The 24,404-nt window shown below is 37.5% G+C and overlaps 1 protein-coding gene across 1 annotated transcript; it reads left to right on the forward strand.

The window, feature by feature from the left end:
- Positions 1-3,633: 3,633 nt before the first annotated feature.
- Positions 3,634-17,338, forward strand: tmprss2 (transmembrane serine protease 2). Its single transcript, XM_067433585.1, has 15 exons — positions 3,634-3,819; positions 7,115-7,226; positions 7,362-7,443; positions 8,613-8,889; positions 10,454-10,549; positions 10,628-10,744; positions 10,854-10,983; positions 11,212-11,334; positions 11,850-11,893; positions 13,666-13,828; positions 13,901-14,070; positions 16,172-16,267; positions 16,449-16,591; positions 16,709-16,861; positions 17,038-17,338. Exons 3-15 carry the CDS (start codon positions 7,426-7,428, stop codon positions 17,044-17,046), a joined length of 1,539 nt encoding a protein of 512 aa, XP_067289686.1. The 5' UTR covers positions 3,634-3,819; positions 7,115-7,226; positions 7,362-7,425; the 3' UTR covers positions 17,047-17,338.
- The last annotated feature ends 7,066 nt before the right edge of the window (positions 17,339-24,404 follow it).

Consider the following 24,404-nt stretch of genomic DNA (forward strand, 5'->3'; position numbering starts at 1 on the left):
TAAAAAAAACAAAAAAACAGTAGCCTTTAGTTTACCCCACTTTTTATGCCAAATAACTTAGTCCGATAAGTACCTTTCGTGTTTTGTTCTTCCCTCATAAAAATATAAAGTATTTCTCTCATATTTTGATTGTTTAATCAAACTTGTAGGCTAATTAAACACAAATCCCCTCTAGATATCACATTTGGCCACTACTGTATGTTTTTTAATCATTTTTACTGTTTTATTATATAGTTTAAGAAATGTCTTGAAAAATGGTCTGTCAGTTATTAAACAAAATTAGATTAGAGATGTTGAGCCCATTAAACAGAAACTCCGCCCCAATAAAATCATTTACTCACCTTCATGTTGTTCCAAACTTGTGTGCATTTTTTCTTCTGCAGAACACAAAATAAGATTTTGTTCGGTCCCAAACTAAACTGGAGCACATTTACTTCCATTGTATGGATAAAAAAAAAACAACAGACATTTCTTCTTTTGTTTTACAGAAAAAAATCATAGGTTTGGAACGATATGATGTTGAGTAAATGATCATGGAGTACCCCTGTAAAAGTTCCCTATTTTCTGGGAAATATATATAATTTTTGACATAATGCCTAATTTGCATACAGTATTTTAAATGGCCTATTCACCTGTAGTACCCTGTCTGTCGTTTAAAAGGTTTGTTAACCGCGTCATGACACGTCTGCCATAGCCTGATGGGGTCTGTATTGTTTATAATCGCACTTTTAAACTTCGGGTTTCGGGTAGTAACCCGAGAACAAAAAGAGCTACAAAATTCGACTGCTTTACGGCATATACATCACTTCCACCACCTTCCTTAAATTCGGACTTGCAAGCCAAACTATTGTTTGCTTGCCGGATGTTATAGTCATGACATATATTTCTAGAGCATAATGTTGGTTTTAGCGTATTATGATGAACCTTACGTTTTTTTGGCTGAAAAAACAAATTTTAAATGTAAGCCTATGTCTAAACGGCATGTACAAGTTTGGTAGGGGCTACATTCTTGCAAGTAAATACATAAGACATACAAAATCATATTTTAGGATACCTAACATGTCTGATATTTGTTTATTTGTCTTGCCTCAAGCTATAATGCAAATCGATTTTTCAAATTTGCAGATTCATCTATGGTAGCTTGATATTATAATATTGACAACATATGGTTATTACTTACCATTCAAACATTGAACTGAAATATTATATAGATTCTGTAAAACGGTAACCAATAAACTAGGCTACTATAATGACGCTGGCTTATAACCATGAGCATCGTGATCATTTGGCATTTGAAAAAATAAAACCCATGAAATTATATTCATGACATGCTGAAACATATTAGCCTAGAAATCTAGACGCACCCTAGCGGCAGCAAATCTAATCTGCCCCAAGTGTCGTCTAGCAACTTTCAATACACTTCTAAGCTATAAAAAACAAACTCTGGTCGGGCCAATCACATCATGTATAGAGTCGGTGGGCGGGGCTTAACATAATAACGGCCGATTTGCGCTTGTGTTCTACTAGTAAACACAGGAATTGGCGAACGGCGGTCTTTCGAATCAGCTTTGACCGTGATTCTGGAAGACTTGAGTTAAGCTTTTCTCTGAGAAAAGCACAAAGAACAGCACTGAAGTCATTCTTAAAAAGGGAAGATGTGTTCTGAGTTTTGCCGACCGGATACGGGGAAAGTTTAATCTGTCAACTAGCTCTGCTTCACGTTGCTCTGGTTGTTTGTAGCGCTATCCTATCGCGTGCAGAGGGAGTTTGAAAGACAACCGTTTATCCCGCCCCTCGGATTGAGCCCTGTCAATGGTGAGTTTCGCGGGTTCCAGACCCATCTTGATGTGGGTTTGGCTTGTCAGGCTAAAAACATATGCCACTGTACCCAGTGCCGCCGCTCCCACCACGCGCTGCGGCGTAGGGCACCAAGTGCTGAGGGGGGCGCCACAAGAATTTTCCAAATTTTCTGACGGGTGACAGAATTTATTTTTGGGTGAACTGTCCCTTTAAATGGACTGTATTATTTACACGGCACATTTAGTTTCAGACTACAATGTTACTATGAGTCAAGAAGGAGCTGTGAACAATTTAAATGACTTGCTGTTACTGCAAACAGGGCCGTTTCTAGCCATTCTGACGCCCTAGACGAAATCCTTATTGGTGCCTCCAGTCAAATTTTAAAAAGCATAATTGGTATTACATAAATTCCAGTTTATATTTGTAATTATTTGTTAATAAGGATTAAAATTATTACCAATAATACCACTGTGTAGCCTGATGCCTGTATAGACCTGTGTGTGTGAGTGTGAGTGCTACCCCAGTTCCAAATAAATTGTTACATAACTATAATTATTAGGTGTTATTATTACCTTTCACATGAAAGTAATAAGAATAAATACTGATTCAGTGTGATTTTTATGCCGTAAACATCCATATTTTAACATCCATACATTTTTTTGTTCAATTAGACAAAGTGATTTAATAAAGGATGTATTAATTTTGTGAATTAACACATTTTATTATACCATTTTTAAACTGTTCGTTAAAGTTTTAAATGGGACAATTTCAAAACGCAAATTCTTTTAACAATGCATTGGCGCAAAAACCTTTTTGAGGTCCAAGTAAGATAAGAAAGCTTTAAAAAGTCAAAATCATGAAATGCTGATGTCAGTGTGCAGTTATATTTTACCTCTAACATAATCAGAGCTATGCTATCTGCCCATTTAACATGTGATTTCTCAACTGCCACAAATACTGCCCTAACAAAACACAGATTTGGGCACTTTTTGCTGTACCAGTTTTTTTTTTTTTTTTTTTTTTTTTTACTCGGCCTTTAGTTTGAAGTTAGCTTTATTGTATGTTTAAAAAAGAGTTGCATTGCCAAAGCATTGACTGAGTCATTAATGGTGTTGTTGAGCACTCCAAACACAAACTTTTTTGACAGTAATTGACTGCACTTTGATCCAGTGTCATAAAGAAATCGTCAGATTGACAGTACTCTGATCCAACAAGTATGAGGAACTAGTGGGGGTGGCAATAACATTTTAGGGTGGCTTAATACCCTTTACACATAAAAATCTAAAAAAAAAAAAAAATGTGGTTTTATAACACATAGCATAATATGTTTACCCCCAACCCTCGATAGCACCCTAGGCAAGTTTACCTAGTTTAGCACCTGTTTGCCTATATGCCTAAAAACTGCCTTGACTGGAAATTGAAAATGTGCATGATGTGCAATGTATACATACAATGCATTGCAGAAATGGTAAGAGGGGTGTGGTATGTGTTTCTGAACAGACATTTTTTAACTTTTACCTCAGACACCTGTTAACTGAAAACCAGGAATTCTGTGTTGAAAGGGAACATTTAGTTCCCGGCAAAAAACCTCCACCTTGAGGAAATAACTCTGGTTCCACCTTCAGACACCACACTTGTCACGTCACGTAACACTGTTAGTTTTGCTAAGTACACAGAGATTGCTTCTAATTTTCAGTTTCTTCTATTTGTTTTTGAAAAGTCATTGTGCTTCAATCTAAGTGATAGAGGATTGAGTTAAATATTAATAGGGTGTTTTGAGAGCACTTGCAAAATCATAGATGCCAGAGTATCGGGCCATTGACTCAGTTACTGAATAACAGCAGGGTCCAGTTGACACTGTTTGACCATGTTGTTTGGGAAACCACACTTTTTATTGTAGTCTACAGATTATCTTTACAGCTTGTTTTTTAATGCGGTTATTTCTTGTTGTGAACGTCTCTCTGGAAATTGAACAGGAAGTCTAATTACTTCTAAAAGACTAAACCTTCATCACCTACAGTAAGCCTTGTAATGTTTTACAGCTTTCTATTATTCAGGTGATTGACAGGTAGGAAATTCAGGAGAATATTTTATTGTACTCAAGCTTGGTGATTTTGTGACAGTTAGTTGCACTTATTGATATGAATGCATATTTCCTAATGGGGGAGTTGACCTCCCAATAATGACAACTACAAACACTTCTAACATTGAAATTCTTTTGATAAGTTACAACTTTAAAATGCTATAGAGAAAGTCAAACATGATCTAAAACAGCCACATAAGCTAAAAAGAGCAGAAAACATCATCTTGCACCAACATAAATTAGACGTAAGTTAACTACTTATGACCACCCATACAATAAGTTATCACGTTTTATTGTATCTTGTTTTTATTGTGTATTTTATTTGGTCTATATGATAATCTGTTAATAAAATATAGGCTATTTATACATTTATTTTGCAAATGAAATGTGGCACGTTGAAGCTACAGTTTCTAAATGTGTAGGTTGGTATTACATTTTTAAAATGATGTGTCAATGAGAGAAACTCACTCAAAGAACAAATGCATACTTTCTCGGGAAAGAAAATGTAAAAGGGCTGAATCCGAAATCGCTCCCTAAAACCTCAGTCACTACTTGAAGGAGTGAGTGTGTGAGTGAATTCAGACAGCCGCTGTGTGTCCATTGGCTATACACTCATTATTGCGGTGCAATGTGGGATAGAATGGCTGCACTGGATAACGTCCACTATGGTTTTGGACACCACTATAAATGGCAGGTAGAGGGTGATTTTCCTTTCCTCTCATATTTGTTTTTCCCCACCATGTCCCTTTAGGGGCTTTGTAGTTTTCGACATATGTGAAATGGGTTCTGTTTTAATGATGGCTGATATTAGGAAAAACCTGGGCTGTGTCTGAAATCGCTCTCTCTTCCCTTAATTGGGGCACTATTTGAGTGGACAACCATTTGTAGTGGTGTACGAAACCATAGTGGACGTTATCGAGTGCACTCATTCAAACCCACATTGCACAGCATGTGTACAACTGATGTACACTCAGCAGCTAGAGAATACCCATAATGCACTAAGAGTCGTGTGCTGAATGAGGAGGGAGATGGCGCCCACAGCTGACTCAATCATCCATTTTCCAAACTGCGCTGGTCAATATAGATATAAATTGGTTATTAAATTGTTTATACACGTTCATTTCCATGGCAGAGTTCAAGATTTTAAAAAAAATCATTACTACTGGAGCTGCCAATTTTCTAAGTTTCAAATAATTATTAAACAGCAAGCAGAAACTATGCAAAAGCGCCAATGTCCAAATTCACTCACTTGTTTTCATTCACTCTTCAAGTTAGCCTGACATGGTCATACTCAATTCTAATCAGAATATGAGTCTGAAACTGCTCCATTGGGCTGTGATTATGGGGCGTGTTTCAACCGAACCAGGAAAGACATCAATTGGATAGAGCTACAACCAATCAGAGCAACGAAGCGGCGCATTGTCAAATGTCAACAGAGCTTAACTGCGTTGCCAAATCCGCATTTTTTTTTCGCGGGTTGTTTTCTATGTCCGCGGGTTGAAGCGACTATTATGTGATATATAGACCCATGAGTGCGAACTTTAGCAGGCAACCTTGCCAAAATAACACACATTTTACCCCCCAAACACCATTTTTTCCCCGGAGAACCCCCCGAGAAGCTATTGTTTAGGGCTAGTAGTTGGCGGGTTTTGTTGTAAAATCTGGTATCAGGCTGGAATACACGATCTTTCCCGGTGTTGTAAAAAAATAAAATAATTGAATGATACACGGAGTACTTACCCAACATGATCATCATTTCTGAGAGAAATTGTGAAGGTGAATGCATATAGAAACAAGCTCTGCGTTTAGGATTTGAACAAATATAATCCAAGCCCCTTTGATGACGTGCATGATTACGTTACTGTTGATCATCTGTCCATCATCATCTAAAGCCCGCCCTGATGATTTCATTGGTCTGAACAGTTTCTGTTCGGAGATAATTACTCCTCTATGGAGCGAGTCCAGACCGAACCGCCCAACCTAAAAAAATTGTGGACGGGGCTAAGTTCGGCTGGCATCCAGGCTATCTTCAAGTGGACTATATTAGTGTAGTAATATAGGGAATAGTGAATGAGGGTATAGGGGGTTATTTCGAACACAGCAGTGACCTTAAGATATTTCAAGAGATGATATACCCAAAATCATTCAGAACCTGATGTACTGTTAAGGAGTAAACAATTTTAATATAAGAAAAGGTTACGTAAAGTTAGTTTGACTTCCAATTGCACTTGGAGGTAAAAAAATGATGTCAAACTGATAAGGATCCATATGCTTAAATAATATAAAATACATCATACAGCGATGGCACCTGTTAGTGGGTGGGATATATTAGGCAGCAAGTGAACATTTTGTCCTCAAAGTTGATCTGTTAGAAGCAGGAAAATCGGCAAGCGTTTGACAAGAGCCAAATTGTCATGGCTAGACAGCTGGCCAGGGTCAGAGCATCTCCAAAACTGGAGCTCTGCTAGGGTGTTCATAGTCTGCAGTGATTAGTATCAAAAGTGGTCCAAAGAAGGAACAGTGGTGAACCGGCGGCAGAGTCATGGGCAGCTCATTGATGCACATACAAGGTTGGCCTGTGTGGTCTGATCTAACAAAATTGCTCAATAAATTAATGCTGATTCTGATAGAAAGGTGTCAGAATACACTGTGCATCGCAGTTTGTTGTGTATGAGTCTGCATTGCCAAATACCCGTTAGGGTGCCCATGCTGACCCCGTCCACCGCCGAAAGCTCCAACAGTAGGCACGTGAGCATCGGAAGTGGAACATGGAGCAATGGAAGAAGGTGGCCTGGTGTGATGAATCACATTTTCTTTTACATCACATGGATTGCCAAGTGTGTGTGCCTTGCTTATCTGGGGAACACATGGCACCAGGATGCACTATGGGAAGAAGGAAAGTTGGTAGCCAGTGTGATGCTTTGGGCAATGTTCTGCTGGGAAACCTTGGGTCCTGCTATCCATGTGGATGTTACTTTGACACGTACCACCTACCTAATTATTTTTTCGGACCGTGTACACCCTTTCATAGAAACCATGCCACAAAGTAAAAATGGTGCAGGAATGGTTTGGGGTGCACAATGTTGTTAAATTTAAATGCAAAGCTGTGTCATCTATATGCTCTGTATTATTTAGACCTATTATAATTGTAAAGTACGACTAGGAGTGCTCTGAGTAATAAGCTTCGAGTTCAGGTCAGCTGGTGATATGTATTTGCATACACCTGACTAGAGTTTCAGCTGGTGTACAGAGGAAAGGTGTGGCATTGGCTGCTCACTACAAATACAGACAGCAGACGCAGAGTCCGCTAAAGCTCAAACACTATAGGAGAGCCTTCTGTCAGGTAAGTTTTAATATATATAATTATAGTTTATAATATATTCTAATGTTTATCATTCCGAGAGAATCTGTGGAACTCATTTCATTTTCAATGTTGCTGTTTCTGAGACTAATAATGTTTATTTTGCTGTATGTTCAGTCAGCAGATCTTAGTTTGAGCTTGAAGTTCAAGAGTTTATTGGATTGGTTTTTGCAGGCGAAAGATGAAGAATAATGATACGGTAATAGTATAATTCCTCTTCTTTCAGTCACCAAATGTAATTTGATTGTCGTTGATTTCATGTAGCTTCTTTGTCGGATGATGTCAGTCAACACATGAGATATATTTGTAAAGCATTAACTATCCTGACTAAAGAAGAACAATGATTAATCATGAAGATCATATAATCTTTTAAAAAAGGAAAGGAAGCTATATTAATGCATGAAAAACGCTGTAAAAATAACATTACAATGCATTAGCAACACAATGGTTTAAGTGTTCGCAGTGTGAGTTTGTTTTGTCTATGGCAACAATGTGATTTCATTTTCATAGGGAAGTGTTTTTTTTTTTTTTTCTGATTAAACCACAGGGAACTAATTATTGTGCCTGAGTGAAATTGAAAATTATATTAAATCAAAATGGACTCAATTTAACTTATTCAGCACTGAGTTGAGAAACTTTGTTATTAAAAATGTTAATGACCAAATATGTAATATAAAAATAAAATATTAGTGTTATTGTTAGTGTTATACTAGTGTTTTTTTTTTTTTTTTTTTTTTTTTTGGTGAGAACTATGTAATTTAATTGTTATCATGGTATTTGATCTTCAGCAATTAACAGTTAATTTTAATGTTAACATTGAATACTATATACTGTAGTTCCTGCCACATTTTTATAGGTATATTATTAATAATAATAATAATAGTAGTTTTTATTATGGTTTTTTATATTCAGTGATTAACATTGTTAAAAACAATAAAACAAAAAAATCTCTGGAGGGAACTACAGTATATCATATTCAGTTTCAAGTAGACTGTACTGGACATTTGGACAAACCTACATGAAATATAAAATATGAAGAAAAAAAATGTTACCAGTGTTGTAAGATAAAAGCAGTAAAGCTAATTTTCTCGGTCTGTTAAATACCTCAGTTAGTCTTTTCAGTATCATTAAAAGTAAGTAGCAAGTATATGATTCAAATAATGAACGTTCATTTAATATATAATCACTTCCTGGAACAGTTTATTCATTGTTTTTGTTAGTCATACTGTAATTAATTAACATGGACACTATACTGTCTAAAATGGTCGTATCATGAGGCATTTCCTTAAATATCACGCTGAATTACATCATAGAAGCAAAATGGTTTTCAAATGACTTTTGAACATGCAAAACTGTAATTTCTTTCAGATCTACGACAATGTTTCTCATGTGAACCATGGCTTCCAACATGAGGAGCGCCGGCCCCCTCCATTTTCACCATCTTCTGGAATATATCCAGCTTTACCTCAGTACCCTGGTGCCCAAAACCCACAGGTTCTATACCCGAATCCCTCTCCGCTATACCCTTCAGAGAGATACTCACCCGCTCAGACCCTTCATCAGTATGCGCCTCAAGCAGCCCCTGTTATTACCTACCACACAAACACACCTGGGCTCCCCCGTGATGCTAGGCTAGTTCACAAAGGTATTTAATGCATTTTTTTGTATTTGGTATTTAAGTTACACCACATCAGGCCTGGTTCTAGGATTCCCCACAAAATATCAAGTTCAAAAGTTTGCATATGCTTGATTCTTAATTTTAATAGTGTGCGTTGTTACCTGGATGATCAAAAGCTACAAACATTCACTAATACTCAAGGCAACACAACACAGAGTCAGTGGGTGTAAACTTTGAACAGGATTATTTTATTTAAGTTACTGTCCTGCAGAAGCTACATAAAATACCTACATATTTTCCAGAAGACAAAATATGAACAATTTTTACAAGTTGAAACCTTGTTATTATGGCCTCAAATGCTGAGAGTGTCTGTGAGGGAGAACTGTAAAAGGATCCGCACCAGAAAAAAATAACCACACAATGTTACTAGTAATTTGCATATGCATATATTATGTGCTATGACAAAAAACATGGGCATAGCAACATACCTTTTGATGTTTATTCATATGTATTTTGTGCTATAACCAGTAGTAAAGATTATGAGATTGTCAGTTCATTTGCACTTGTGGTCTCCACTCTAATTCACCCTAAGGGTGTTCTGTTGGGTTGAGGTCAGGACTCTGTGCAGGCCAGTCAAGTTCTTCCACACCAAACTCGCTCATCCATGTCTTTATAGACCTTACATTGTGCACAGTCATGTTGGAACGGGAAGGGGCCATCCCCAAACTGTTTCTACAAAGTTGGGAGCATGAAATTGTCCAAAATGTTTGGTATGCTGAAGCATTAAGAGTTCCTTTCACTGGAACTAAGGGGCCAAGCCCAACCACTGAAAAACAACCCCACACCATAATCCCCCCTCCACTAAACGTTACACTTGGCACAATGCAGTCAGGCAAGTACCGTTCCCCTGGCAACCGGCAAACCCAGACTCATCCATCGGATTGCCAGACAGAGTAGCGTGATTCGTCAATCCAGAGAACACGTCTCCACTGCTATAGAGTCCAGTGACGGCGTGCTTTACACCACTGCATCCCACACTTTGCACACTGTGTACCTCAGCATGCGCTCACCCCGCTCTAATTTTACATGGCCTACTACTTTGAGTTGCTGTTTTTCCCAATTGCTTCCACTTTGTTGTAATATCACTAACTCTATATGTAAATTGCTTCACAGTAATTTGTTCAGTAATTTATTTACAATAACACACCACCCTCACTGTATAATAAAACATGGTCCAACTTGCATCTCAAAGCTGGAGCCAGGCCTAAGCGGTACTTATAGTTTGAATTTAGCCGTCATTGACATAATTTAAAAGCTAATACTTTGTTTCTTATCAAAAGTAAAGCACAACACTTCATGCTAATTTATTGGATAAGAGGTGGTGCACTACAAAAAATGTTTAGTGAAGTTCTGTTCATGTATCACCTGAAAACAGCACAGACTAAAAGATTGATTCATGGGATTTAAGAATTGATAGTGGTTCATCAAAATGAGAATCAAGAAATATTTTTATCAATATTTTTATCCCAGCCTTAATATTTAATGCATTTTAAAAGGCGTTTAAGGTATTAATAAATTGATTTTCCGACAGCTTCCAGGAGAACAAAAAAATGGCCATGGATCATTGGCACAGTCGTCACCCTACTGGCCATTGCTGTGATTGTTGTTGTGGTGCTTTGGTTTTATGGTAAGAAACTCTCATTGGCTTTCATACAATAACATCAACCCAGTTTCTTGCTCTGATGTCCTATGTCTGCCCCAACAGGTGTGTTTGAGTGTTTGCAAGGGCGGCTCTGTAAAGCGAATAAAAAATGCATCAGCTTTTCACAGTACTGTGACGGTAAGCTGGACTGTCCATCAGGAGAAGATGAAGCTCAATGCTGTAAGAATTCCTTATGCAAATGCCCTCTTTATTAAAACCAGTTTAGCAGTATACAGCTATATGTGCCTGCTATGACTCTACTTATCATTCTTTTTTGTTGTTTTTGCAGTTCGTCTGTATGGATCTAATTTCCTTCTTCAGATGTATTCAAATGTAAACCAAAAATGGGAGTACGTGTGTTCAAAGGGATGGAATGACAACTTTGCAAAGCAAGCATGTGAGGAGATTGGATACGAGAGGTAATGATAGTGTGACTCATTTCAGTGGAAGTTTAAAAGAGTGTGACATAGCATTTTCCCTAAAGAAATGAACACTTTTATTTAAAAAAAAGAATGCATTAAAATCATTAAAAGTTGCATAGCATCGATAGTATTAAGAAATTCTTACAGTGACGTATTTAATACATTTACAGATTGTGTTTTGAATGAACTGTAATATGTGCTGTGTGTTTGTGGTTTGTCTCTCAGGAACACGTATGTGGGTTACAAAGAGATTTACTCTGGATCATCACTGGACTACATGCTGGTGAAGACGGATTCTCTCAGCTCTTCCAATCTGAATATGTCCACAGAAAGTTTTCTCAGTAAAAGGTGTGTCACAGAGTTCAGTTTATACAGGATTTTTGGTAATGCCTTTACAATAATGTTTCATTTGTTAACATTAGCTAACTACATTAGTTTAGATGAACTAACCATAAACTATACTTCTACAGCATTTATTAATCTTAGTTGATGCTATTCTCAGCATGTACTAATACAATTTTAAGATCAAAGGTTGTATGTTAACATTATTTAACTAACATTACATGAACATTATTATTAACTAACGTTATCAAAGGTTAATAAATGCTATCAAAAATATATTGTTCACCATTAGTTCATGTTGGCTAATTAATTAACTAATGTTAATAAATGAGACTTTATTGTAAAGTGTTAACACATATATATAGACTGTTTATACAGTTTTTCATATTGTTTAGACTGTTGGATATTTTACATTAATTATTGATTATTAATGTGTAATATATATATATATATATATATATATATATATATATAATCAGTTTGTTTAAAAATCCTTATATATTTCTCTTATGATAATTCAGTTCAGACTGTCCATCTAACAGAGCCGTGGCACTCAACTGTATTGGTGAGATAATAGTTTTCCATATCTTTTTATTATTTTTTTTATTATTTTATTTATTTGTTGTTTTTGTTATGAAATAAATATTTACGGGGTTTATTTGTTTTTGTTTGATTGTGTCACCCTTATTTTTTTCTGCATGCTATTTAAAGTTGCCCTAGAATGATTTGAAACAATATGTTAAATTGTTCTTCGATATCTAAATAGAGGGCATGTGGCTTATTTAAAGGATTAGTTCACCCAAAAATTAAATTTCTCTCATTAATGACTCAACCTAATGTCGTTCTACGCCCGTAAGATCTCTGTTCATCCTCGGAACACAGTTTAAGATATTTTAGATTTAGACCGAGGCCTTTCTGTCCTTTGAATGTAACGCCCGTTTCACACTCCGTCTGCAGTGCGTGTGCGGTGCGTATTTTTTTCCGTACCCATGTTAACGGATTACAGCTTTCACACTGCACACGGATGCGGTCCGTCAGTCCGTTCCAGGAGCGTTGCGTCTGCAGCAGTGCACGGATCGTTTTCGTACCGAGTCTATTTTTTGCTGCACTGCTGCATTAAAGCGATAGAACATAGTTCGCATTAAAATAAACATGTACTGAAGCGAAAATCTAGTAATTTCACCACAGATGCATATTTAAAATATACTCGTTTCAAAGTTAACACATGGCTTTTTTTCTCAAGTAAAGCAACAAAACGACACCTACCTGGCATTTAGGTTTAAAAAAAATTTGCCATAATGGATAGCACTCGTACTTTCTTGGAGGTGGAAAGCAAAGTTCTTTATCAGGATTTCTTTTAAAAGGGTGTAAAAACGAAAGAAAAGACAAGAGTCGTCTGTTTTTGAATAGCCTATTGTAAGTTTTTAATTTAAAATGTTTATGATTTTAGGCTATAACTTGCGTTTAAATGTTTTGCCACTTGTGTGAGCTAAATCTAAAGTATATGAAATATGAATTAATGAATTGAATAAATGTCGTTTAAATGTAGCATGTTAACCTGTCTTGAAAGAGTAGCTAAACAAAAAGAATTGCAATTCTGACGAGCCATGTTCAGTAACAACTTTTGGATTTTAAATCAAAAATAATGAATAAATGCTGTGTTTGTGGTATGCAACAGCGGATCAGTTGCGGACTGCAAACGCAGCATATGTGAAAGCACAACAGGGCGTGGGGCTCCTTCAACGCACACGCAACACGCACCGCACACGCACTGCAGACGGACGGAGTATGTGTGAAACGGGCGTTAGTGTATGCCCACTTGCTGTCCACGTCCAGAAGGTTATGAAAACATCATCAAAGTTGTCCATATGTGACATCAGTTTAGACTCTTTTGAAGTCTCGACAATACATTTTGGTGCAAAAATAACAAAAAATACGAATTTATTCAGCATTGTCTTCTCTTCCGCGTTTGTTTTCAAACCTCAAATAAAGAATCACGGTCATGATTCAAGATTCGAATCGCGTGTCAAACTGGCAAACTGCTGAAATAAATTAGTTTAAGTACTAAAATAACTAAAACTGAAATAAAAAGAAAAGTTGACAAAAGCACAAAATATTAAACTAAAATGTCAATGAAAAGTAAAAATTAATTCAAAATATTAACTATACTATACAATATATGAGGATATAAATTGTATTAAAATAATAACACTGATCTCAATTCTCACATTTGACTTTTACTCACTCTCGTCTGAGAATTTTAATTTTTGGGTGAATACGAGTGATGAAAATTATGTTTTTACATATATTCATGCCATTTTCTGAATTCTTTTGTAGAATGTGGACGGAGCAGCAAGAGCCGAATCGTGGGGGGAAGCACTGTGAACTCGAAGGGGGTGTGGCCATGGCAGGTCAGCCTGCAAGCTAACGGAAGGCATTTGTGCGGCGGGTCCATCATTACCCCATACTGGATCGTCACTGCAGCTCACTGTGTTCAAGAGTAAGCGCTTTCATTTAGTCCATCTCATTTAGAAAGCTATGATGAACTCTAATAAATGACAAACTTGTGTAGGATTTCAAATGCAAGGGATTGGACTGTGTATGCTGGATATCTGACTCGTAGGGAGATGCAGTCTGCCATCGGCAATTCTGTAGGCCGAATTGTCAAGCATGACTTTAACCCGAAAACCAACGAAAATGATATTGCACTGATGAAGCTAAACAATCCACTCATGATTACAGGTAAGACTGAATTTTCACATTTATTTCCTAGCCAATAAGTTTGCAGTGTTATTTTAGAATTATATCTATTACTATATAATGTTAATTACCTGAATGTTTTGTTTTTTAATTTTGAATGAGGTTTTATGTTTATATTTAAGTTAAAGGTGCACTATGCAACTTTCCGTCCACTGGAGGGCGCCTATTCAAAACAAATGCGTAGTTTGAGGATGCAAAGTTTGAGCGCAGCCTCTTGGGACATGTGGTCTTCACCTCACAGCCGGTGAAAAAAAGGACTCGGGCAGAAATCACGTTCATATATGCGGTTATTAAAGTTACTGTAGTGTAAAGCAGATCAGGACCGAGTGTTGTGGAGCTGAGCAACACCGCTTACGCGGTTGTTAAACAAGCACACGACTCGCGAGCACAGGCACTTTTATTATGACGGGACACATTCACCGGGCGCCTGCACTGATCCGCTCTTCCGGTTATGATTATGAGGTAATGCAGCTCTGTTTATCAAATTAGATACATTTAAGTGTGTTGAAAATGATGTTATGATGTTACTCTGTGCGTCCACTTGTTCACACTGCTAAGAGTAAAGCGCTCCTGCCAAATAAAATCCGAAACCAAGGGTAGTGCAGATATGACGTAGCCTGACGCGGTCATACTCAATTCTAGTCAGAATATGAGTCTGAAACTGCTCCATTGGGATGTGATTATGGGGCGTGTTTCAACCAAACCAGGAAAGACATCAATTGGATAGACCTACAACCAATCAGAGCAACGAAGCGACGCATGGCACTGTGTTGCCAAATCTGCGTTTTTTTCCGCTGTTGTTTTCTATGTTCGCGGGTTGAAGCGACTATTATGTGATATATAGACCCATAAGTGCGAATTTTAGCAGGCAACCTTGCCAAAATAACACATTTTACCCCCCAAACGCCATTTTTTCCCAGGAGAATCCCCGAGAAGCTATTGTTTAGGGCTAGTAGTTAGGCGGGTTTTGTTGTAAAAACTTGGCAACCCTGTCTGCACGCGAGCTGAAATCAAGCTGGAATACACTATCTTTTTACCGGTGTTGTAAAAAAATAAAATAATTTAATGATACACGTCATTGAGTACTTACCCAACATGATCATCATTTCTGAGAGAAATTGTGAACGTGAATGCATATACAAACAAGCTCTCCGTTTAGGATTTGAACAAATATAATCCAAGCCCCTTTGATGACGTGCATGATTTACGGTACTGTTGATCATCTGTCCGTCATCGTCTAAAGCCCGCCCAGATGATTTCATTGGTCTGAACAGTTTCTGTTCGGAGATAATTACTCCTCTATGGATCAAGTCCAGACCGAACCGCCTGACCTAAAAATTTTGTGGGCGGGGGTGAGTTCGGCTGGCATCCAGGCTAGATATGATGCTATGCTAGTTAAAATAGCAATTTGGGATATTGTAGGTACTCAAATGAACAAAATATATAACACCGTCCTAGTTGTTTTTGGATATTTTACTGCAAAAATAATACATAGTGCACCTTTAACTTTAGTAATTCTGTTAAGTGCTTTTTTCATTTTATTTATATATATATATATGTGTGTGTGTGTGTATGTTTGTATGTGTATGTAAACATTCGAAGAAATCTGTTTTTCATTTTATTTTTCCAACATTTTTTTTGTTGTCTATTTGTTAAATTTAATTTCATAACATTATATAACACTTAATTTTAGTATTTACTCTCCCTTTCGAGTGTCATGGTCATGCTAGGAAATAGAAATCCCAGCCCAGTTTCAGTTCAAATTAAGTTTGTCTAAATTAAATACAACAAGTTAATAAAACTCAAAATAATGAAACAAATCAGATTACTTAAAATGTGTGAATTTGGTGAACTCAAAAGAAAAAAAGTTCTAAATACTGATAAAAGTTGATTTGATTGAACTAATTTGTTTGATTTAAGGTTACCTACTCATTGGGGACCACTTTTACAATGCCTTTTTGGGCTTTCCATGGTGTGGAAAAGCGCAGCTTGAACATTCAACAAAATATCTTCTTTTGTATTTATAGAAGAAAAGTATGGATGATGACAATTTCGATTTTGTTTTGTATGTATCTTGTTTCAGCAAACGTCAGGCCAGTGTGTTTGCCCAATAAAGGCATGTTCTTCTCTGCTCCGCGGGAAAGTTATGTCACAGGATGGGGGGCACTGTTTAGTGGAGGTTTGAATTGTTTTTTTGTTTTTGTTTTTTAAGAGCACCACCACAATAGAACTGTACTCAAACCCATACAGGTCCAAATGCATGTGCAGTGAATAATTTCGGACAGAAAATAAGTAATGTCAGCTCTCTAAAATCTCAGAAATTGAAAAGCTTTGCAAGCTAATTGTTTGTTTTCTTATAGGAGTTGCCTCAGAAACTCTACAAGAAGCCAAAATTGGGCTAATCGACAGAACGACCTGTAACAGCCGACAGGTGTATAACGGACAAATCACAGACACCATGATCTGTGCTGGAAAGCTGGAGGGTGGCGTGGACTCCTGTCAGGTCAGAAACACGCTGTATAAACACAATTAGATGCTGCTCGATCATTTGAAAGAGTAAATTAGAGTACTGTAAAAGTAAATATATGTGCTAAAATTAAATAAGTGCCGTTCCACACAGGGGGACAGTGGGGGTCCTCTGGTCACAATGGAGAATTCTCTATGGTGGCTGGTTGGGGACACTAGCTGGGGTGATGGATGTGCTTTCAGAAACAAGCCCGGAGTCTACGGAAATGTGACCTACTTCCTTGACTGGATATATGCGCAAATGCGGGTAAGAATTCAAATAAAAATCCAAACTGTGTCACAGAAAATGTACTATTATTATTATTATTATTATTATTATTATTATTATTATTATTATTATTGATGTATTATTTTATAAAGTATGCAATTAATTGATCATATTTATTATTATTAAAACAGCTCTTTTTTTGTATTCTTTTTCAGAAATATTAACTTATATATATATATAGTTTTGAGGAGAGCAAGTGATCCCCACCAGTGAAACTTAGGAACTGTGACCGTGTCCAGGAGACCTTTTTTGTATTCTTATATTTTGCTTATTTTGCTTCTTGTTTTCATATGAATGTTTTCACATAAATCTAAAAGAACTTTATTTATTTTCTCTATTGCCAATGAATTCCACAGTATGCTGCAATATGCACTTTTCTAAACATTTTTGTTATGTATATTTTGCATAAAATAGACAATTGTACAATTGACTTCATAAAAATATCTGATGATGGTGTCCTGCGTCACTGGCAAATTTCTTTCATCTGTTTTTGTTTTTTTTTGCTCTTGCTATTTAGCAATATTTGCTATATCATATTTACATTACAGTATTTGACAATATAACACGGTGTGACAGGCAATATAACTGCTTCCATCAGCATTGGAGACAGACTATATTGCAAATTAATTATTTTATAATGCTTTATGACTACTTGTACTTGTTTTTAACAACATCAATATGTTGAAGTTTACATAAATATGTTGATGTTTTATATAAAAATAAGGGAAAGTATATACCTAGGTCCTCTGACTGGATACCCTTGCCTTTTTTCACCATTTTAATCTTTTTTGCCTTTTATAAATATAATTTTTTTCAAGTTGTCTCTAAATTACAATGAGGTCATAAAAGCTGCATGTTTAATAATTATAAAAGCAAAATTATCTTTTAAAGAAGTTTTAAATGAAGGATAACTTTTCACTCCGTAGGACATAAATAATAAAGATTTATTAGGAACACTGCAGAGTGAGCCTTCAGTCTGAATTCAGTCTGTGATTCCACATTGAAAGTCTCCACATTGTCCTGTCCTCGTGCACTGGTCTTGCATACCTTTTTGGGTACTTGAATGAATTAGTGTATTTGTAAATGTTCAATATTCTAGAAATTACAGATTTGGAAATAACCAACTTCTTTTGCAATAGCTGAAAGGGTCATCCCTTTATCTGGACAACCTGGTGTTGGAGGGTTTCAGTAACCTTAGAGTGGCTTGCCATCTTGCAAAGTCATGGAAATTGGAAAGTTTGCTTCAAGTTAAATAAAGTTTGCCAGATTATTATGGAAGCACCAAGTGCCAGATTAACACCCAAAGCATGAAGGTATCTGAAAGTGTTCTCTAATTTTAACCGCCGTTATTTTTCAATTGTCTTATTTAAGCTGTATAAACTGTACTTCAGAATATATTTAACTTGTGAAATATTCTTAAAAAAACTGCCCTTCTGCTCCTGTTACGGTAATTTCAAAAAGGACTAAGCAGTGACTTTGAAATTTACGAAATGATATGTTGTTCTCTAATTTTGATCTCTATTGTATATGTATATGTGTATCTCAATGTAAAGTTGTCTTAATTTTTTTCAGAGCTATACATAGTATTTAGTTTTAATTATTTTATTTTATATATGGACATATATGGATATTACTACTTTTTACCAAATAACATATTACTTTGGATATCATAATATTTTCAGGAATACATCAAATTTCATGTATAAATTCGTATTAAAACATAGTCTAATAAATAATATCAATATGTAACTATAAAAATATAATGTTCAGATGTGTAGCATCATATATTTGATACTGTGTTTAAGTTTGTATATTGGTAGTTGACAAGAAACATTAATATTACTATATTTTTTAATATGAATATATTTTGGGGACAATATAAATTATATTATACTGTAGGCAGTATGTTATTATATTATTTATTGTCTGTGATTGATAACAAATGGATTATTTGAAAAATTCCAGATAATTCTAAGAAGCTCTTATTGGATGTACACATATATTTTATGGCTTTATGAAGAATGACAGTTCACAATCAGATGACTAAACCACAAGAGTAAAACTTATATGACCCATTTTCCTCAGTTTTTCTTCACGCCTAAAAGAATGAAAATTCCCACCAACCCACGGAGCCCTCACGGTTCTTGGCTCTCAGTTAATCACCATTATGAAGTGTTATAGCATATTCAGCAGCAGTATTTAAACCTCTCCTTTGCCATTTTAGCAGGACCTTTAATCACCGCTCATTGAATTTGCGACTCTAATCGGCAGATGCTCAGTGGAGGAGATCAGCGTCTGCTACCTGTTTGTACCAATTAGCAGATGCGTGACACTCGGCTGACGGCTCTTCAGAGGGTTAACAGATGTGGCAATTACGGCCTCATTTGAATGAATGCTCAAGGGGTTCAACATAAGGGCTGTGCAATTACACGGCAGCCTGGGAACCCATTTCATCTTCAGCTTTATTCTCGGTCTCTGTAAGAGGGAAGTATTGGCAGGGAACCCACGGTGTGTTGACAAACAAACCTGCTTCCCGTGATTTTTTTTTTTTTTTCCACCGGGGAAAATATGCTGAGTGGTCCATATACCCAAAAGTGTCAGGCAGATGTAGTCCTCTCTGGCCTGACTCGGCTGCATGAGAGCTTAGTTACAATAGGTTTACATAATTTCATTATTTTATTTGTCTTCTGGAACATATGTAAATAAATTATACAAAAAATAATAATAATAATAAATAAATCTAATGACTGATCACATATACATTTTTCAGTTGACCGAATTTATTTTCTGTAAATTGATGCAATGTAATAGCCTGACAAGTCAGACCCACATCAAGATGTTTGGTCTGGAAACTCACCATTGACAGGGCTCAATCCGAGGGGCGGGATAAACGGTTGTCTTTCAAACTCCCTCTGCACGCGATAGGATAGCGCTACACCAACCAGAGCAACGAAGGTGAAACAGAGCTCGTTGATAGATTAAACATTCACCGTATCCGGTCGGCTAAACTCCGAACACATCTTCCCTTTTTAAGAATGACTTCAGTGCCGTTCTTTGTTCTTTTCTCAGAGAAAAGCTTAACTCCAAGTCTTCCAGAGTCGCGGTCAAAGCTGATTCGAAAGACCGCCGTTTGCCAGTTTCTGTGTTTACTAGAAGCATGCAAACGCAACTCGGCTGTCGTCATTATGGCCCCGCCTGCTGACTCTATACACAATGTCATTGGCCCGTCCAGAGTGAGGGGAATACAGCTCAGAAGGGTATTGAGAGTTCCTAGACGACACTTGCGGGCAGATTAAATTTGCTGCCGCTAGGGTGTGTCTAGATTTCTAGGCTAGCAATTTAATTCACATAAATTCAATTCGGCTAACTGAAAAATGTGCATGTGATCAGTCACTTGAAATTTTTCAATTGGAGACCTGAATTTGAGTAGAGTAACTAATCCAGACCACTGACTAATTAGTGTCAATGGGGTTTTATTTGTATTTTATTTTATTTTATTTTATTTTATTTTATTTTATTTTATTTTATTTTATTTATTTTATTTTATTTTATTTTATTTTATTTTATTTTATTTTATTTTATTTTATTTTATTTTATTTTATTTATTTTATTTTATTTTATTTTATTTTATTTTATTTGTCTTCTGGAACATTGATAAGTAAATAAATTATACATAGTGAATAAATATATTAGATTAGAATAAATTATTAAAAATGTGATTAGAAGTATTACTTAGTCTGTTAAATAGATTAAATCAAATTAATTTTATTTTATTAAAAATAAAATAATAAACAAATAATATATTTAACAGTACATTACTATTAGCAAGTAGGGGAAAAACTATATAATAATAATAATGTAATAGAAATAAAAACTTATAGAAACTAATTCTAGATTTATAATATTCATTTTCCAGTGTATGAATTTTAACATCCAGGTTCCTCAAATGAGGATTATAATATTTGTGAATTAAAAGATTTAAAAAAAAAACACCCTATAGCGTAAATTTAAAGTCTAAACATGGAAATGATTTTCTTACTTTCACCCTCTGTGGAAAACAAACTTAAGTTAAGTACCAGCAGATTACTTCCATATAAGTTGAAAACACATCAATGATAAGGAATGAAAATGTACAATAAAAGCCTGATTAAAAAAACTGCAGGTTTGATATCTGTCACACCACGGTCTGTCCAGCAGAGGGAAACCGAGAGCACAAGACCTTCCACATCTTCCTAGTTCACTGTTCATTATCAGTTCAATGAAATCACCTGTGCCTAGCTTGTTAGAGTGTTAACTATTGTATATTTAAAGACTTGCATTTGCTTGTACCTTTGCTCAGTCTTGAAGTTCTCTTGCCTAGCTCTATGCCTTTGTGTTGACTCGTTCAGACTACCCTAAAGACTTTGCTTAGACCCTTTTGACCAGCTTCTCTGGTAATCTTTTGTTTCATGTTTTGGACTCTGCTGCCTGCAAAATCCAGTGTGGATTTGGGCCTTGCTCTCCTTAGCTCCTCTGATGCTGGATCCTTTGTGTTGTCTCAAGAAGACTAAGTAAAGACTTTTTCTGGTTACTTCTATACCTGCCTCCTGTTAATATCTGCCAAATAGATCCTCACTGCTCAGTAGCCCAGTGGTTAGAACCTAGGGTTTCCAGCAACATAGTCTGGGTTCGAATCCGGACCTGACAGCAAGACTGAGCCATACAAGATATGGACCTGGCAGATACTGAACAGATTCATGGAGCCATTAGCAAACAGGGAGTTTTGCTTGGAACACATGAGACACAGCTCCAAAGATTGACAGAGGCTGTGAACCAGATTGGGGAGTCACTGCAACAACTACAGGTACACTTTCCTCGAGAACCTGTGGTATTACCAGCACCAGAGACCCCACCATTAACTGCCCCAATGCCCCAAGAACCAAGGATTCCAACCCCTCAGCGCTACGATGGGAGGCCTGGTACCTGCAAGGGTTTCCTTACTCAAGTGTCACTCATTTTCGAACTCCAACCAGCCATGTTTGCTTCTGAGAGGGCTAAGATTGCATACATTATCTCCTTGTTGTGTGATCGTGCACTGGATTGGGCCTCAACTCTGTGGAGACAGCAGTCCCCCATCTGCTCTGATCTAAAGGTGTTCACAGATACTATTCAACAAGTATTTGACCATCCAGTCAGTGGCCGTGAGGCAGCCAGGAGACTGTTAGAGCTACATCAGGGGCATCAATCTGTGGCTGACTATGCCATTGAATTCCGTACTTTGGCTTCTGAGAGTAAGTGGGATTCAGAGGCACTCATTTCAACCTTCTATCATGGCCTTTCTGAAGGGGTTAAGGATGAATTAGCCAGTAGAGATTGGGGTAAAAGTTTGGAGGAACTCATAACTTTGGCTGTCCGTATTGATAACCGTATTCGTGAGAGAAGAAGAGAACGCTGCACTACCCGAGACATGCTCACGTTACCATCCCTTAATGCCCCAGAGGCTTCCCATTTAACTCCACAGACAGAGGAGGAACCTATGCAGCTGGGTAGGGCCCGCCTTTCACCTAAGGAGAGAGAGAGACGCATGAGAGAAGGTCGGTGTTTCTATTGTGGTGGCTCGAACCACTTGCGCTCTTCTTGCCCTGAGTTAGCGGTAAAAGCCAAGGCTCGCTAAGGGGAGTGGGGTCCTTAGCGAGTGGAACTGCTCAGTTTGACACTCCTCACTCCCGTTTACTGCTGCCAGCTACTCTAACCTGGGGGAACAGCAATGAGAAGACAGTGACTTTGAAAGCATTTGTAGATTCTGGTGCAGCAGATAACTTTATGGATATTAATTTGGCTAAGAAAATGTGTATCCCCTATGTGACTTGCTCTTCGTTCTGGAAGGTTGAAGCGCTTGATGGCAGGCCGATAGGGTCTGGAATAATCAAGTTCAAGACAGTTCCTTTATGCTTGACCATTGAGACTAACCATCATGAAACCATCTCTTTTTATCTGATCAAGTCTTCCAGAGAATCCCTAATTCTAGGTTACCCTTGGCTACGGCTTCACGACCCTCAATTCTCCTGGACCTCTGGAACTCTCCTCCATTGGGGCTCTGTATGCGCTGATTGCTGTCTCTCTCCGGCTTCTACTGTGGTCGGGAGTAAAGAAATTCTGGCAGCGGTTGAAGAGGTGAGTGCCAGTGCCTTGAAAAAGCCACAAGATTTTACACTCATGCCCCCTGAATATTATGACTTGAGAGAAGTGTTTAGCAAACAACGTGCTACTAAGTTACCCCCTCATAGACCATACGATTGTGCTATTGACCTTCTTCCTGGCACACTCCCTCCTAGAGGTCACCTATATTCCCTCTCAGCCCCAGAGACTAGGGCCATGAACGAATATATCCAGGATGCTTTGAGAACTGGGTTTATTCGCCCATCATCTTCACCAGCCAGTGCTGGGTTCTTTTTTGTCCCTAAGAAAGATGGTAGTCTTAGGCCCTGTATAGACTATCGTGGGCTCAATAAAGTGACTGTTAAGAATCGCTACCCTCTCCCGCTAATGTCATCTGCTTTCGAACTGCTCCAGAAAGCTAAGATCTTTTCTAAGTTAGATCTACGAAGTGCATACAACTTAGTACGAATAAAGGAGGGAGACGAATGGAAAACAGCCTTCAGTACACCAACGGGCCACTGGGAATATCAAGTCATGCCTTTTGGGTTAGCTAATGCCCCAGCAGTGTTTCAGGCCTTCATCAATGACGTCTTGAGGGAGATGTTGAATCGTTTTGTGTTTGTCTATTTAGACGATATACTGATTTTCTCAGACTCTTTACAGGAACACATTCAACATGTCCAACAGGTCCTGAGGAGGCTTCTTGAGAATCACCTTTTCGTAAAGCTTGAAAAATGTGAGTTCCACGTGCCCCAAGTTTCATTTTTGGGCTATGTCGTCTCACAAGAAGGCATCCAGATGGAACCGATGAAGGTATCTGCCATCACCAACTGGCCCCAGCCCAAATCACTAAAACAGGTACAAAGGTTCCTTGGGTTTGCCAACTTTTACAGGAAGTTTATTTGCAATTTCAGCACTATTGCAGCGCCCATCTCCACTCTTACTAAGGGGTCGCCCACTCGTATCCATTGGACTGCTGAGGCTCAGCAGGCGTTCGACAGGTTAAAGGGACTGTTCTCGTCTGCCCCTATCCTGGAACACCCAGACCCTGAATTGCCATTTATCGTGGAGGTGGATGCATCAGAAGTGGGAGTTGGAGCAGTGCTCTCCCAAAGGTCTATCACAGATAACAAAGTCCATCCATGCTCTTTCTTTTCCAGACGCCTGTTGCCAGCAGAGAGAAACTATGATGTGGGTAACCGAGAGCTCCTTGCTGTAAAACTTGCACTAGAGGAGTGGCGGCACTGGCTGGAGGGGGCTAAGCATCCTTTTGTTGTGTGGACAGACCACAAAAACCTGTCCTACCTACAGCAGGCAAAGCGCCTTAACCCCCGGCAGGCCAGGTGGGCTCTCTATTTTACCCGTTTTAATTTTGTGATCTCTT

This window comes from Pseudorasbora parva, chromosome 23, assembly GCF_024679245.1.
Source record: "Pseudorasbora parva isolate DD20220531a chromosome 23, ASM2467924v1, whole genome shotgun sequence".
Classification (NCBI taxonomy): Eukaryota; Metazoa; Chordata; class Actinopteri; order Cypriniformes; family Gobionidae; genus Pseudorasbora; species Pseudorasbora parva.

Excerpts from the sequence above, each read along its gene's own strand:
- tmprss2 (XM_067433585.1), top strand. Across the intron at positions 11,335-11,849 it reads GAAAGTTTTCTCAGTAAAAG|TTCAGACTGTCCATCTAACA; the intron begins GTGTGTCACAGA and ends ATGATAATTCAG. Across the intron at positions 13,829-13,900 it reads GCAGCTCACTGTGTTCAAGA|GATTTCAAATGCAAGGGATT; the intron begins GTAAGCGCTTTC and ends AAACTTGTGTAG.